General features: G+C 42.7%; 1 protein-coding gene across 2 annotated transcripts in view; it reads left to right on the forward strand.

The window, feature by feature from the left end:
• The first annotated feature begins 3,312 nt into the window (after window positions 1-3,312).
• Window positions 3,313-17,522, forward strand: part of LOC306912494 (guanine nucleotide-binding protein G(olf) subunit alpha) — an 84,202-nt gene continuing 69,992 nt past the window's right edge. The window contains exons 1-4 of one of the 2 annotated variants that reach the window (XM_079488763.1): window positions 3,313-4,070; window positions 13,993-14,065; window positions 16,328-16,382; window positions 16,622-16,741. In XM_079488763.1, coding sequence (XP_079344889.1) covers window positions 3,536-4,070; window positions 13,993-14,065; window positions 16,328-16,382; window positions 16,622-16,741 — 783 coding nt within the window. In that variant the 5' untranslated portion in view covers window positions 3,313-3,535. Of the gene's footprint in view, window positions 4,071-12,744; window positions 13,646-13,992; window positions 14,066-16,327; window positions 16,383-16,621; window positions 16,742-17,522 lie in introns of those variants that run through there. The other variant, XM_079488764.1, reaches the window with a different exon arrangement.

The raw sequence follows: 17,522 nt of genomic DNA on the forward strand, positions 1-17,522 counted from the left end.
TCCTTCAGCGAGGGGTCTTTGACAGCTCCATGCAGGTCCCCTGGCAGAGAGAGGGGAAGTGATAGTACCTTCCCTGTACAAAGAAACCAACTCACACCCTGCTGCTGATGCTGCAGCCTGCAGGCTCACATGTACAGCAAGGTTAAGCCTGATACTTGTCTCGCACTGAAATTAGCTGTTGTGAGCTTTACTACACCGTCACGCAGCTAAGTATAAATCATTCTTTACCTACCAACTGCCACCTTTTCAATGACACCCAGAAGTAAAACATGAACTGAAAAGTTACCTCTCTCTTTGCAGATGGTTGCTTGGTGGTGAAGCGTGAAGGTGCGGCCAGGAAGAGACGCTGCAAAACCGTAACTGTTTTTAGATCCTGTCTGTTTCCCTCGCTGTCTCCCCTTTCCTAAGCCTAGACGTTTACAGCACATGAAGGCTGGGAGAAGTGGATTAAATTGATGTCCACTCGAGAGAACCTGCCCAGAACTGAGCTCAGGGAGGAAGTGGGCAGAGGAAGTTCCCATGAATGTCATAAACATAGTCAAACCTGAATTAGGTAGTCAATAGTAAACTATAAATCTCCCAATTAACCTACGATTTTATATTGGACAAGATTAGAAAGTAGACTTTGGTCCTTGGTCGACAGAAGAAAGACAAAATACTGACCACACTGTGTGTAACAGGTGTCCTATGGAAGGTGACAGAGGTGGAAGACCCTAACAGGAGCCCTAGGTTTCTTCGACTATGCATGCACCTCTTCAGAACTTGGTTGTTGTGATACTCTTGGTACCACAACAACCTCAAAGGCCCTTAAAACAAGGCTCCAGACTTCCCAAAACAAACTGGTCAGGCTACTACTTGGCCTCACTCACCGAACCCACCTCACCCCTGCCCACTTTGACAGGCTGGAATGTCTTAGGGTTGACGACAGAGTACAGCATCTTGCAATGGGTCTGGTCCACAAGATTCGATACACCACCAAGATACCCATGTACCTGTCTAAATACTTCCTTAATGTAAACAACGTCCACACGACCACACCCACAACACCAGAGGGAGTTCAACAAATCATGTACAACCCAGATTCGGCACAAACAAGGGACTAAGTTAATTTCGCTCCTATGCCACCAAAACGGACTAAGTTAATTTCGCTCCTATGCCACCAAAAGTCATTAAGACATGCAAATCCCTTGACTCCTTCAAAACCGCTCTGAAAGGGCACCTACGGACAGCTGCAATTCGAAACTGGCCCCTGTAAAATCTGAATCCCCCTGCACCCATGACCCACCCCCTGTTCCCCTCACTGTATATGTTTTTTTCCCTTTTTTATCTCCTCTATGATTTCCTGTTTTTGGCTATATAGAATTGTATATTTGTATACACTCTAAATGTTCTGATGAATTGAAAATTGAAAAAAGTGTAATGCTTTATTATGGTGTCGTCCACAGTTTGTTTTTGTATTGAGTTGTGCCTGAAATCAAATGTACTGTAATTCTGCAAACTGGTCTGTTAATAATACTTCAATCAATCAATCAATCAATCAATCAATCAATCAAAGCAGTATTGATACTTTTACTTAAGTAAAACATGTGAGTACATTTTCCACCACTGCTGCCTACAGGTTACAATAGTATTGGTCTTACCTGGTGGTGACAAAGCAGGGCTTTGCTTTACATTATCTCTCTATAAGCGCCATCTAGTGGTGTATGTCTAGTCCTACATCATCTGACCTGGCTTCTTATCTTGAAAGGCCAGTATCATAATAATTTAGTATGAACTGAAGTAAGTATGAAAGCAAGTCCAAGGGCGAGGGCCTATATAGTTCTTATTGTAGTCACGGTGTCCTTGCTTGGTTATTTGAAAGACTTTTGTAGCAATAATCACTTTATTGGCAATGTGAGAGATGACAGACGTTTTCTGGATTCTGCACTATTTCACACAACAAATTGAGTTGTGTCTTAAAATAAAACAGGCTAAATAAGGGGCGGGGGGACTAATCGAATTACATAGTAGTCTACAAATAGGCTATTATTCTCTGACATACAGTTATGAAATGTGTGTAATGAAAATCATGAGCAGCATTGTGGAAGTGGCCATGCTGTAGTAACGTGACGGCCCGCGCACTTACACCTAACAACTGTGCAGCTCGAATGTTGACCGTTCACACAGCGGATAGCGGCGTTTTCCCTCCAAGGTTGTGCTTTCGGTCACTTACGGTAAGGTCGACCGCAGTGGACACTAAAAAAGGATCAGGTGATCTGAAACTACGGAGCACTGTTGCCATGTCTGCTTATTATAAGCGACTTTTTTTTAAAAAAATCAAAAGTTGCTTGTAAATATTGGTAGTTGCTGGTTGCGGTTTTTTGGGGGGGCTTGTTTCTAGTAAATTGTAGTAGTTGCTCAATTGTAGTTCAAATCAAGGATCCCCAAATTAATAAGTAGCATTGTCTGCAGTCTACTCTGCAGAGCAGACCCCCGTCTGAAATCGTATCTCTGTGTTGTTAAAATATACAATATTAATAATATATTTTATTTTTGAGTGGTGTAAACCACTCCTACAACTGGCTTTTGTGTGCATAAAAAAATGACCATGGTTGCTATGTTCAAAATAATTTCTGACGTAATTAAATCACACCCGGGTGAACTGGATGACCGTAGCAACCGTGGTCATTTTCTCTGCGCAAAAACAGCCAGTTGTGAAATCACATCCGGGTGTGAGGCTAAATAATACCTTACCTTATATAATACCTTAGACATTACGTCAGACCACAGCTGATCATGCTATATAAAACCTTACACCACTCAGTTCACACGGGTGTGATTTTTTTAATATTGATTGATTGATTGATTGAAGAATTTATTAACAGTTTGCAGAATTACAGTACATTTCAAGCACAAACTCAATACAAAGGCTGTTAACTGTGAGTGGACGACCCAATTAAGCATTACACTTGTTTCCAATAGGGTCCACCATGTTCAAATCATCAAAACATTTAGAGACGTACAAATAGACACTTCTATAGACAGAACAGGAATTCATCATAAAAGAGGTAAAAAGGGTAAAAAGGGAAAAGAAACATATACAGTGAGGGGAAAAAAGGGGTGGGCGGTGGGGGGGATTCACGTATATATACCAGTTCACAACGCGTCGCATCACCAATGCGTTGTTGTGAGCTTGTAGGTCTGCCATTTTCAAATAGCCAATGTTTGACCCAGTCGCTTCTTTTGGTTTTGTTTTCATAGATAAGACCTGGTTGCTTATTTCTCTCGCGGCATCTGGCAACACTGCTACGGAGCGTAGGGCTGACTGGTGAAAATGCAAAATGACATATAGCAAATGTCGGAGCATAATTCATTCACACAATCGAATCAAATTCCAATTTAAGAAGTTGCGCCAGCGGAGCTCCGATGTGACGATGGCGCCGTAAAGGTTCGGGCTGTACGTGGTGTGTGTGGGCCGCGATTTTTGATATCTATACATGTTTATTTTTTAATTTATGAGAAATCATATTCACAGACAGATATTGGTTTCAACAACATGGGGCTGTGCTACAGTTTGCGTCCCCGGCTCTTCGGGGACCTGAGCGGCTCTATCTCCAACGCCACCTCGGACTCGGACCAGCCTCCTCCTCCTCCGGACGCGGCCGGGGGACCCCCTCGCCAGGAGGACGCGGCGGGGGGATGCGGAGGAGCCGGAGAGACCTCGGCGCTCCGCGGCGGAGGAGGAGGAGGGGGAGGAGGCCAGGTGCGCCACGGGGACTCCGCCAAGCTCCCCCGTGGAGACACCACCTCCACCACCACCACCACCTCCACCAACAACACCTCCACGGGCACCGACGGTGTGCTCATACAGAACGGGGGAGGAGGCGGCAGGGGCTCGGGGAAGGAGCGGAATCGGCGCCTGCAGCTGCTCCAGAAGACGACGAGCACCCAGAAGCAGAAGAACTGGGACAAGCTGCTGGTGGAGGAGAAGGAGGCCGAGAGGGAGGCAAAGAAAGTCAGCAAGAACATTGACAGGACGCTCAAGGAGCTCAAGCGGGAGTATAAACAGACTCACCGACTGCTGTTACTCGGTAGGTCGCCCCTCCTCCTCCTCCTCCCCCCTTGTGTGTTGTATTATGAGTGTGTTTTATTATTAGAAACACAACGTAGCCTGATCTCCTAATTATGTCACTGCTCTGTGTACAGCGGCCTGTAATAACGCTGTGCTCTACTGTCTGCAGTGCTCAAACTTAAAAATCAAGGACTCTCAGTCATAACTCTTAAGAGTTACAGACCTGTGAGGTTCTATTTGTAGTTCCCCTTCAAGGAACCCTGGGGGGTCCCTGCTGCCTGGACCCCACTTTGAGAACTTGCTCTATGTATATGTTGGGTTTGACTGTTACCCCCCTGCTGTCAATGAATGACACACATGATGGATGATGAAGAAGATGATGATGGATACATACATCCTGTTGTAATTACACATTTATTTATGAATAATAATCACCTTATAGACTTGCTCCGCACACATGAGTGAGAGAGAGCTTATATTAGTTTAGTTATGATAGCCACATCGTTTTTAGATAGAGTACTAAGTGGCTTCAAATCATCCAGCCAGGGTGCCTTTCTGACTTTTCCTGACGCTGTCCATGACCGGGTCCATATACATTTACGACTAGTTTCATATTATTGCTCATATTTACTGTAGCAGCCTATCAGCTTGGGGATGTCATGCAGTTAATTAAATCACAGTCTTCCTTTTGGGATTGATTTAGCAGCATGCATGTTACCCTGAGGATTCTCAAAACACCAGTAAAGTCTACGGGGAACGTCCTCTGGTCCCTGGGATGTTAAGCATGTTGTCAAATAGATTAGACCTTTATTGGTCCCCGAGGGCTGTTCAGTTGTCATAACAGCACAGCAGTAAGGAAGAAACAAAGGTTCAGTCTTCAGAACTTCAGAGTGGAGAATAAGTATGCACCTGGTTAGCCCTGAAACATGACTGCCATGATAATCATCATGACATGATGATTATCATTGCAGTCATGTTTCAGGGCTAGCACCTGGTCTGCCTGGGCTGGTCAGGTATGCCTGCCTGCAAGTAGGTAGAAACGGAGGCATACTGTTGTAGGTTCAGGCGTTGACACTAAGGGTGGCAGGTAAATAAATGTTCGGACGGGTGGAGTTTGCTTTTGGGGTTTCCCGACCGGGCATTGCAAGTGCGCGTTTGAGAGGGGACGCAACCGTCTATAAACACAACCCAAGATGTCTGTCTAAACACCTGAACATGGATAGAGTGGCAATCATTCTGACAGTTTTTATCACAAGGCCCCAGAAAGTAAAAATGTGTTAAATTGTGCGGTAATACATTTTTTTACCTATCATTTTATAATGGCGGATTAACTTTTCGGGCAAGAGGACATGACCTTTTGGCAAGTTGAACATGACCTGTAGGCCTACTTACCCGACGGGCAAGTGCCTCTGATACCTTAGTGTCAACCCCTGGTAGGTATATTGTGTGTATTCTATTACCAATAAAAACAGCGTAAATACAGACTTAAAGACCTAAACACTGATCTGAAATACAGGTTCTTTTTACTGGGCTAGACATCCACTCTGAACATTAATGCTGCACTTTTGGAGAAGAACAATAGCCGCTGTATTTTACTGTAGTTACAATTTTAGAAAACAGCTTGTTTGGCTGGCAGCCAAAGTGGCCGGTAGGCACATTTACAAACCACAAATAATTGATTATTGGCTGGTGGCTAGTCTGTTAATCCCCCACTGTGCCCAATATTGCCACTTGCTGTTATTACATCAAGATTATGAAAATATTTAGTGATCAAAGAAAGAGAAAGTCATGATTCAGAGGTGTCAGTTTCATTATAACTATAATTGGGAGAATTCCACTTAGGGTAATTCTATTCTCAGTGTAGCTGCCTAACTTATCCAGTCATTGGCAGTCTTAGCATGTTGTCATATAAGCTCTTATGTGCTTGCTTTGCTTTAAAATGATATGGATAATAATGAATTATTGCTTCATTGTTATGTGTAGTCCTAATCAATTTCCATGTAAACAGCCATTACTAGTTATTACACACGGAATGTCACAATTCTTGAGCTGGAGAGCTTCCGCTCGTCAAATATGGAATTGTTATCCACTCATCCATGTCTACTGGCTGAGAGCTACTGTTCTGTGTTGACCAGCAAATGTTTGACCTATGTTACTGGGTAATTTCAGCATCTTATCTGCCATTTTAGTTTGGACTGTTGTCTATCACCATATAATCCTGTTTATTTAGGAGTTATCTGCAGTTACACCCAGGTGTCTCTGTACTTTTTCGGTTTTCAATAGGCGGCCTAGTACTTCAAGCTTGAGTAGTGGCACGCTGTGTCCCCCCCCCCCCCACGCTGTGTCCCGTCCCCCCAAGAAAAAGAAATCTGGTCTACAATGCGTTGTGTACTTGTGTGAGCTTGTAGATCTGCTATTTTGTCGCACGACCACACACACGTTATACCCTTCATGTCTGCACTAGGCCTCTTGTTGCATGCCAGAGGACTGTGGAGGTTTGTGTTCCTCTGAAAGTGGACACCTTCCAAATAGTGTTACATTTCAAGGCAACGTATGCTAGCTAATCTGGGTCACTTTATCTGTTTGTATTTGCTGCAGGTATTTAAGCGAATAACAATAGCTGTGAGGAAGTATGTCCTAAATGAGTTGCCATTTTCTGCTTGAGTGTTAGGGGCTATATATACCGGGGAAGCCAGGTTATTTTTTATTTTTTTGACCATGTTTATAAGCCTCTGATTATTTTTAAATTTATCATTTTAATTTTTTTATTAAATTAGTTATATTTTGTAGCATCTTATAAAACAGTGTGCCAGACAGTAGCTCAATAGGTAGAGGAGCCAGTTGGGATTCAGATGGTCCTCGGTTCCATCCCCGGCTCTTCCAGGCTTCATGTCCAAGTGTCCCTGAGAAAGACACTTGACACATGACTGCTCCCCTGTGCGCTTTCCTGAGCTTTCCTGATTCCCCTTGGGAATCCATAAATAAATACCCTTTATATGCTAAAGAACTGTCCTTTCTTTGGGCTGACAAAAAAAACAACTAAAAATGTTTGAATTGCATTGATATAATTTTTCTGAATTTCTTTTACAGGAATTCAGAGATGGGAACTGCTCCTATCCATTCTTGGAGAGGAACTAGCTTGTTAGGAGGGCTCATGAACCAAATTCTAACCACAAGACTTGGTGATAATATCTATTACAGCTTTCCTAGATGTCGTTAACTGCCCTGTTTCGTATCTCGGGCCTTATCGCTCTCTTTCACGAGCCAGAACAACAGGCTGCTAGCAATGCGGTGGACTCTGTGACGTGATCACGGAAGAACTGTGACTGTAACCAACTACACTGCCCTGCAAAGCCAAACATTTCTCTGTGCGAGTTGTGAAAGTAAGAAAACACTTCAAAGTGTGTCTCCTGTCCTGTGCCAACAAAACTGTTCTTGTTACAGGAGTGGATTGTGTTATTAGTAGCATTTCAGTCTATAATGTTTTGCTGATAAGAGATCTGAACACTTGTCATGACCTGTGATCTTTAAAACAACAAGAAGCAGGTCTTTTCTGTTTGCCTTTGCAGGGTGAAATAGTCAATTGGGAGTCAGCCATTGCAATGTTTTGGGTTTTGTAGGCTCAGTCAAGCATGCATTCCCATCATGACGAATGTGAAAGCGACATAAGGAAGAGCAGAGTAGGAGACAGCCCTTCCCTTTAAATGCAAGAATGTCTCATCATGCACAGTCAGGTGAACTTTGCTTCTCTCGAAATGGGTTTTATCATTGACCATCGCTGAACTTTGTTACTCACTGCACAGAGTTCCCAGTCACTGCAATGATCAACAGAAGTTATTGAAGTATTAATTATTGTCATATTTTTATGATATTGATAGCAGCGCCACAATGGTGAATTGTCTTGATACCTGTATCGGTCGAATGAAACTGAACCGCACTAAAAGGACATTGGACTATGTTTGTTCTCAAGGATTTGCTTACTGCATAATTTACACTATGGCTTATCCAAAGGGCCTGTGTCCCAAAAAACAGACTGCAAAGCTTTCTGTCTAGCTTCAGAATGTGAAAGATTAATTTCCTCTGGCCAGAGTTCATTTGGATATTTGCCTTAAGATGAACAGTTGTTTATATGCACATTGACAACAAATATTCTAGATCAGTATATAGTTTTAGAGCATCCTACACATAGAATAAACAATGTCAGTGACCTCTACAAACAGACCCTTTCACTTGGAAAAATTGTTTGACCAGTTTTAAACTATAGGAGAATAGTTTCATAGCTTCCATTACAGTGACTCTCTAACTTAAGCCTTATTTATACCTAGTCGTACAACGGTGTTGCACAGCAAAAACTGAACGGATGTTTAAGCTCACAACACGTTGCAAAGGAGGAGTTGGACGTGTCTTCCCAGAATGAAACTGTTCTACAATGTTAAAAAACAAAACAAAAAAGAAAAACATGTACATAAGAAGACTCAAAATCCAAGGAGGTGTTTTTTTTGATTGATTGAAATAATATTAACAGTTTGCAGAATTACAGTACATTTCAAGCACAAACTCAATACAAAGGCTGTTAACTGTGAGTGGACGACCCAATTAAGCATTACACTTGTTTACAATAGGGTCCACCATGTTCAATTCATCAAAGTGGTAGCAATCGCCAACTTAAAAAAAAGAAAAAGAAACACAAGGACTATGCCTCAATTTCACAAATGTATTTTGGACACACAAACCAACTGCTAACATTTCAGCCTAGTTGGTCTTCATCGGATAATTGCAACACGTTTTGAGCTTGTTGATCAGCTATTTTCTGGAAGAACTAAAATATGGGCCAGAATAGGAACACCAACGTTAAAGGACGACTTCACCACCTTTCAACCTATATCTTCCATTGGTTCTTACTAATGTTCATGATAAAATAGCACATTTGTTCCTACTCGGTCTGTGTCTCATAGGAGAGCTGTGGGCAGTTCAGAAACCCGTCTTCTAGTGACATTATCGATGGGGAATCCAAGCTAATAGAAACTGCAGGCTTTCTATTCCTGGAAAGTTACAAAGCGATAATGGAAGCCATAGTTCTCGCGACAATACACATCTAAATATATTAAAAACAAAAAATATATATCATGTTAACTGCCTAACAATGATGTCACTGGAAGACAGGTTTCTGAACTGCCCACAGCCCCCCTATGAGACACAGACTGAAAAAAGCGTTGCTATTTTATCATGAACATTAGTGAGGACCAATTATATGAAGGTAGGTTGAAAAGTGGTGAAGTCATCCTTTATTGTGGTTAAACGGACAGCAGTTGAGATTTTTGTTAGGGTCATCATGGCTAAGAATCTGTCAGCCTTAAACTCAGCATTGTTTTAAAAATGCATCCTCATTCACACCTGTATGATTCCCTTCACATACCGTAGTTCAGGGCACAAACATGAGTGACGATATCTTTTTGTCACCTGCCACATTTTTGTATTCTTTTATTGTACAACAGTACTTTTCCTTTTTTTTAACCCATATCTTATCTCAGCATAGGGAGCCAGCTGCAGTACAGTAGTTGGTTGTGTAGTGTGGATGGCAGCCATGCTTGTGTTATACCTCTTCTGCCCACTAGAGGGTGATGTGAGCCAGTTGCTTGTTTGACCTTGCATTCTAAGGTAGAGAGAAAGAGAGAGAGAGAGAGAGGGGTGTGTGTGTGTGTGTGTGTGTGTGTGGGGGGGGGGGGGGGGAGTTGGGGTGTGTGTGGCGGGGGGGGGGGGGGGGGGGGAGTTGGGGTGGGGTGGGGGGGGGGGGGTAGATTCCAACACCACTACAGATGATCTGAGTGTGGTGATCTTGATTTGCCTACAGAGCAACTTTGTTCCACTCATTTCACTACATGAAACAATGATTTACATGGTATTTGTATATAGTCGACTACAGTAGCACGTTCATTGATGTAATGGGACACAAATAATCATTGATGGTAAATTGTAATTTAGGCCGTTTCAGTTTTTGCCAGCGATAGAAACATGCTTTTTCTTTTTCTTTTTTTCCCCCCAATAATATGCAATGGACGTTCTGCATGCAATCATTGTAACACATTTCATGTGAATGAATCGACGCAGTAAAGGCAATGTTGTGAAAGGCTAATAATGTTGATGGTGTAGTCGGGACGACATTCCCCTCTCCTACACACAGCCATGCAAATGTAAAGATACACACATACACAGACATGCTATCTGTCTATAAAGAACATATTATTGATTGACTGGATCTCACTTGCAACCTGAAGCCAAGAAAGGCCAACTTTAGCCAAGCCCACACCCTGTTTTACTCTACTTGACGCTACATAACGAACTGTGAAAATCGTTGTATTTTTTGTCTTTCATGCCACAAGTCAACTGTGGGTTGCAATCCAGTGTCCTAGTACTGCAGTTTACTTTATTTGTTTATTTGGGAGGGACAATGCACTACATGAATGTAAAATGAATAGTCTACGAACATGATCTATGACGTATAGACCTTCTATAGGGCTTAGTCAACAATCTCCTATTACTATTTCTCAACTATTGGTCAATATAATAGAGCCCTAGCTGCCTTCCTGTGGTATAGCAAACGGCTGGATCATTGTCCAGGACAGGGTCACAACCTGAATGCTATATGTGGTTTCTCATTTTAATTACAATAGCTCTGTGGGGGATATGTGCTGCTTAGGGTGCCTGTCAGTGTTGCCAGGTTTTGCGAGAGAAACAAGCGACCAGGTCTATGAAAACGGATACCGGAGAACTCGCCAGTTTACCATCTCGCCGCATCGACAATTCTTCATCAATGTCTTCATCGTTATGCTAACATGCTGTCTTCATCAGTATAGTATGTCAAACCCACAGCTGTTATAGTTAATTTCCAAAGTGATCAAATTATTTTGTGCAATTAGGTCAGCAGTAGCTAGATGATGATACAAAGTTGAGTAGGCCTATGTGTATGAAATACATTTTGTCGGTACTTTGGTGTTTAAACTTTAGCATTCATACTTCATCTAGTGTAAACTCTAAACAACTATCATCTCTCTCTCAATTCAAAGCAATTAAAATTAACGTGAAGTAAAACTAAAATGCACTAAACCGTGCAGGCGAGTTGGAAAACTGGCGAGTTAGACTGCAACCTACAACTACAAATAATTTACAAGCAACTTTACAGAAAAACAAGCCCAAAGTTGCTTATATATAAGCGGACATGGCAGCACTGGTGCCTGTGTGTGGTGGGGGACCTTAATTTAGCAGAGGCAACAGTAAAGACAATGCATTTTGGGGGTGGTGGGGGTGGAGGTGCTAATTATTTAGGACCGGGGGTTAGGGGATGGAGATAAGGTAATGATATGGGGACGGGGGTCAGGAAAGTAGAGAGAGGGTCGGCCCTTGAAATTACGAAGAAGGAATAAATCACACCTGATTTAGGCTGTGTGTGTGTGTGTGTGTGTGTGTGTGTGTGTGCTGTACTGTGCAATTGTTATAGTTATAGTTGTCAGTGTGAAGCTCAACAGCTGTATTGTAGCCCTTTAGGCTGCTCAAGAGGGTATCCGGGGAACTCGCCAGTTTACCAACTCGCCGCGATTTAGTGCATTTCAGTTTTTACTTCACCTTAATTTGCATTGAATTGAGAGAGAGAGAGGGAGAGTGGGGAGGGGATAGTTGTTTAGAGTTAACACTAGAGAAAGTAGGAATGCTAAAAGTTTAAACACCAAAGTACCGAAACAATGTAATTAGTAATTAATGTAATTAGTAAACAATATCCTGAAATGGTAGCCCTACTTATCATTGGTATTCACATACTCAACTTTTTATCAGTATCTAGTTGACCATTTAATTGCACAAAATAATTTGATCACTTTGCAAATTAACTATAACATCTGTGAGTTTGACATACTACACTGATAAAGACAGCATGTTAGCATAACGATGAAGACATTGATGAAGAATTTTCTCCGTGGCGACTTGGTAAACTGCATGGCGAGTCCTCCGGTATCCCTCAAGAGTGCATGCCACTGTAGGTCACCCAGTGGTGTTGCAGCTGTCCTTACTGAAACGGACATATACATTACATATGGACAGACGCACATATAGCTGTGCATTGGAGCACACCGCTCAAAACAATCACCCAAACTATCCTTAGTATGACACAGGTTGTTTACACATGTCCGCCATGGAGAATTGTTATGTCTTTTGCAAGATATCCAAGACTATACAATAATGATAGGCTACTGTAAAAGAGAGTACACGCAGTGAAAATCCCCAGTGTCCATTGAGCCAAAATGATGGACCCTAATAATACGGGTCATGGTGCATTGTCTTGTCTTATATTCGCAGGATACTATAAAGAAGACTATAAAATTAAGATAATGCAACAAAAAGGTGGTGGCAGGGTGCACACAATAAAGATCATTGTTGTTCATTGAACCAAATAGATCAAAAAATGGACCCATTTGGTTCAATAACACAAAGGATCTTTTTTAGCAGCCAACTGGACAGCTAGCTTCAGGCCGGGCCACCGCGCGCACGCACGCACGCACACACACACACACACACACACACAGACACACACACACACACACACAGACCCAACCCTCTGAGCTGAGGAGGCAGTCAGTCGGTCGGTGGTGGAGGCGGACAGTTTTCACAGCCGTCGATGCTAGTTTTGATCGCCCGGCTTTGCTGTGTGTGTGTGCGCTGCTGCTGCTAGCTAACAGGCAGCCTAGTGAAGGAGGAAGGAACCAGCACCGCACCGGGGACTATAAGAATAATAACAACAACAGCGACCGACCGGGAAATGGAATGGCTCCTCTTTTTATTCACAACGCTATTATGAGTGGCGTTGTTACATTGTAACTAACGCGAGGGCTTTTTTAGCCTCTCTCTCTCTCTCTCTTCTCTCCACCACCACTCGGCTACATTGTTACTTCCTGGTGCCACAGAGGGAGGCAGTGCTGAGTTAAAGAGACACAAAATAACTGATAGAAATCCAGATAGAAAAATACAGAGAGAGGTGGAAGGAACCGATCATAGGGGACACTTTTTGGACTGGATTTCCCACATTATTGAAATCCCTCTCCGTACGGCCTTTTTTGGAGGGGGGGGTCCTATATAGGCCCTATATACATTTTTAAAGGCTCGTTTTATCTTTTTCTTCGTGAGTGTGTGTGTAAAATCAAGAACTGGCTTTGGATGACTCGGATGCCGAGGAGGGTCCGGTTGGTTGCGGCTAAAACGGAATCGTAACGGGGAGAAAGAGAACGTATTCCTCCCTTTAGCACCGACCGACGGAGGAGAAGCCGATCGGCCCCCACATTTTACCGTTTCATTTCTGTCCCCCCCACCCCCAACCCTCCTTTTCGAGGTATCACATTTTATATATAGATATATATTATTATTATTATTTTCGGTTTTACGACGAAGGGCTAAAACAGGCTTTCTGGAAGATGGGTTGTTTGGGCAACAGCAAGACTGAAGATCAACGCATCGACGAAAAGGCACAACGGGAGGCGAATAAAAAAATCGAGAAACAGTTGCAAAAAGAGAGACAAGCGTATAAAGCCACGCACAGGCTGTTATTACTGGGTAAGGCTGTATTAAAATGTGTGGTTTCCTTTGCAGAAATGTTATCTCTAAAATAAGCCTCTCTCTCTGTATGTGTGTGCGTGTTTTTTTGCTGAACACGTAGCCCGTTTGACAGCGCTTGCAATAATATGTCATGGGGGTGGATATTGATGGAAAAGAAGCCGAACGAACTAAGCCCCACACAAAACCTACAATTAGCTTCGTTTGGGGAAAAAGCCATTTGTTGGGGTTTTCACGTCCACCACCGGGATGGCCGCGTTATTATTGGGTTTATTTTGTATTCGGCCTATTCCTTTTTTTGTAACGATATATTTGTGTTTTATTTGGTCCCATTTTTTCCCCCGAAGGTGCCGGAGAGTCCGGAAAAAGCACCATTGTGAAGCAGATGAGAATCCTACACGTCAACGGATTCAACGCAGAGTGAGTGTTATGTCATTCAATACCCATGCTTATTATAATAACAGATATGTGTGTGTGTGTGTGTGTGTGTGTGTGTGTGTGTGTGTGTGTGTGTGTGTGTGTGTGTGTGCGCGCGTGTGTGCCCGTGCGTGTTTATTAGACAACAATGCTGTTATTAGTGTTATTATTGATGCTTATTATTGCAGTGTCAGTCCGGATCAGTGAGACTGTAGTGTGTGGAGGTGCACGGGTTGAATGGATTTCCATTGCAGGCACCGGGCCCAGTGTCCAAAGCCCCAAGCAGCTGATATCTCACCATTTTCTTCCAATTTTAGACTGAACCACTTGAACCCTTCAATGGCGTCCTTATTTTGGGCATGTTGTCATTATAAAATATATATATTATTTTTTAAATAGGGAAAATAGCATGATCTGTGAGTTTGTACTGTATAGATTCTATACAGTACAAACTCACAACCATGCCACACATTGTGAGCTTGCAGATAGATTGGCTATAGTTTTTTGTGCTATTGTATGACAAAGTACACTGGTATAGGGCTTTTAACTAAGTGGTTAACTGTGCACGTACAAGTCGTGCGATTTTGAGTGCTGCGGAGATGTCACATTAAGCAACTGTTTGATGTGAAAGGGTGATAGGTATGGATTCGATTATATTATAGGCCCCTATATTGATGATTTGTTTTGCTGCAAGGCCCTGCCATGCCATTGATCATATACCAGAGTGTGGTCATTCTAAACTAGTGCACGATTCTTGCTCAATGTCAATCTCGAGTTTTCCTCCACAAGAATTGAGATCACGATTCTCACACGATTCTCATGTTGCTGAACATTACTACATTCAAAATGTGATGGCACCTGGAGCCAACTAATGTGGCTTTAAACAGACAACATCAAAGTGCTTGACTGTCTTAAAGGGATAGTTCACACAATTTTTGAACTTAAGTTGTATGAAATACTTGCCATTATTATAGAGGTTGCATATGTATTAATTGATTGCCCGAGTCCCGTGGTGGGAGTTCTGCTCTGGTTTTGGTGAATATTAAGTAGCCTAGTTCCGGTCGTTTTGTGGTGGGCACTGGGGCCACGCATTAAAAGTAAATTAATCCACAAAACTATTTCGTTCAACTTTGACCCCTCTATCACATGGAACTATTTTTTGGGCGTAGTGATATGGACACAAAAAACATAGTTCCGTGTGATAGAGGGGTAAAAGATGAACGAAGGTTGCTCTATATGGTAGAAATAGGTCAACAATACAAATGACAGTAGTTTTGTGAATTAATTTACTTTTAATGCGTGGCCCTTGTGCCCCCCACAAAATGACCGGAACTACTTAATATTTCACCAAAACCAGAGCAGAACTCCCACCATGCAACAGCGCCGGGATTTCTTTCAAAATAGAAGCTTGGGGTGCCGGGAAGATATGGGCGCTTTTACTCTGTAAAGCCCCCCCTTCCATTTCTGGAAAAAAAACGGAGACATATTTTTGCTTGCTTACCGTGGTCTCGTTACGATAAAAATCGCTGAATAATCCCTCGCGTTCATATTTTGAACGAGAGGCAGGTCAGAAGTCAGAAATGAAGAGCTTAGTAGGCCTATATCCATCTGATCAAAACCACGGAGAGCTCCCTAGATTAGGATATACGATTCTGCAGCGGTAAACAGGGAAGTGAATGGGACCGTGGATGAACGAAGAGTGTGGTGGCCTTGGAGACCAACTAAAAAAAAAAAAACAGAATATTTTTCTCTCGTTTGATATCAATGCAAATGCGCTAGGACACGTCCTCTGGATCCGTCGGTTGGATTAGTTATGACGTGTCCACACGTTGTACGGTTAATTACCAGTTAATACAGTTGCAACTTGCAACCACTATATTAAAGTATTTCATACAGCTTAATTAAAAAAAAAACGGAACTATCCCTTTAAACCTCTCTTAAAGTCTCTCTTTCTTGTAGCAAAATCATAAGAGTAACTAAAATGAATTGGACAGCCAACTAGTGCTGCATGATTCTTGCTCAAATGTAGAAATGAGATTTCATAGGTGTCTGAATCTAGATTGCAATCTTAGTTTTTTCACTTAATTGTGCCGCACTATTTGAAACGGGCCCGATGTCCTGAAATTGTCTCACTCTCGCAGTATCTTGATTGCAGTAATCTCTAGCTTACTTACTGTTGGCTACTACCTTTGTACCGTATCTGCTATGTCTATCAGTTGTCACGTCTGTGATTGTGACCTGTGTGTACTTTGTCCCCTGATGCAGAGAAAAGAAACAGAAAATCCAAGATATTCGGAAAAACGTGAAGGATGCCATAGTGGTGAGTGTCAATTGTGCCATTTTGCCCTTTTAATCAAAAAGTGCCCTGTCTCCCTCTGTTGTAGTGCAGTTTTGTCTGTTGAACATGGCAATCACATTTCACTGACAGGCTTATGATTTGATGTACAGTATCCTGTATTTATCCTGCTTAATTATTTTGTGTGCGTGTGTGCGTGTGTGTGTGCGTGTGTGTGTGTGTGTGTGTGTGTTTTCCCCTCTCCCCCGACTTCTGTTTTGTAGACTATAGTGTCTGCGATGAGCACTTTAATACCCCCAGTCCCGCTAGCCAACCCAGAGGACCAGTTCAGAATCGAATACATCAAAAGCATAGCGCCAGTCTCCGACTTTGAATATTCACAGGTAAGACGTTGACCAACTTGACTGTTTTCTTTTGTTCTTGTCGTTATGAACTACTTGCGTGTAGAAGGAGAGTGTGTGTGTGTGTGTATGGCGGAGTCAGAAGGTGCGTGAGTCTTACAGTATCAACAAGAGGGATGGTGCCGACACCTTGTGTCCCATGACTAACAATGGGAGATTTTTTAGCACAGTGCGCTCAGGGAGGGGTATCACTCCTAATTATCTATAACGGATGAAATTCCACCAGGCTGCCTTTATCTTAGGCTTTTTGGGACATTTTCAACAACACAAAGCTAGAGGCATTTTTTGTGCGGATCCGTGAGGGTAGATTGGAAAATGCAACTTGTAGGTGATGTCAACACAGTTAGTTAGTTAGCCCATTTTAGCACACAGCCAAAACCTCAGTGTTTATTTAACTCTTGAGAGTCAGAGCATGCAAATGGAACCAAATGGACCCATAAGGGTCCATCCGGTTCCATTTGTCAGCTTTCAGAGATGCAGCCCCGGCCGTAAAGGGTCCATTTGGTTCCTAACTATCAACAGCGTGGCTGGTTTGGAGACGTTAACACTTAACACAATGTGTTTGATTGTGCACCTGGTCATTTGGGATTTGAATGCGAGTGGAAAGACATGGGATTCCTGTCGGCTGTGATGGGCTCTCTGATAAGCGCCAGGTCACATGTTGGAAATGCAGATAAATGTTTTACATAATCTTTCAAAGTCTTCCTTGTTTGGAGTGAACTGTCTGTCGCAGCGGTCAGTGGAGCGGCACCGGGCAAACGGA

Source organism: Electrona antarctica, assembly GCF_951216825.1.
Source record: "Electrona antarctica genome assembly, chromosome: 19".
NCBI lineage: Eukaryota > Metazoa > Chordata > Actinopteri > Myctophiformes > Myctophidae > Electrona > Electrona antarctica.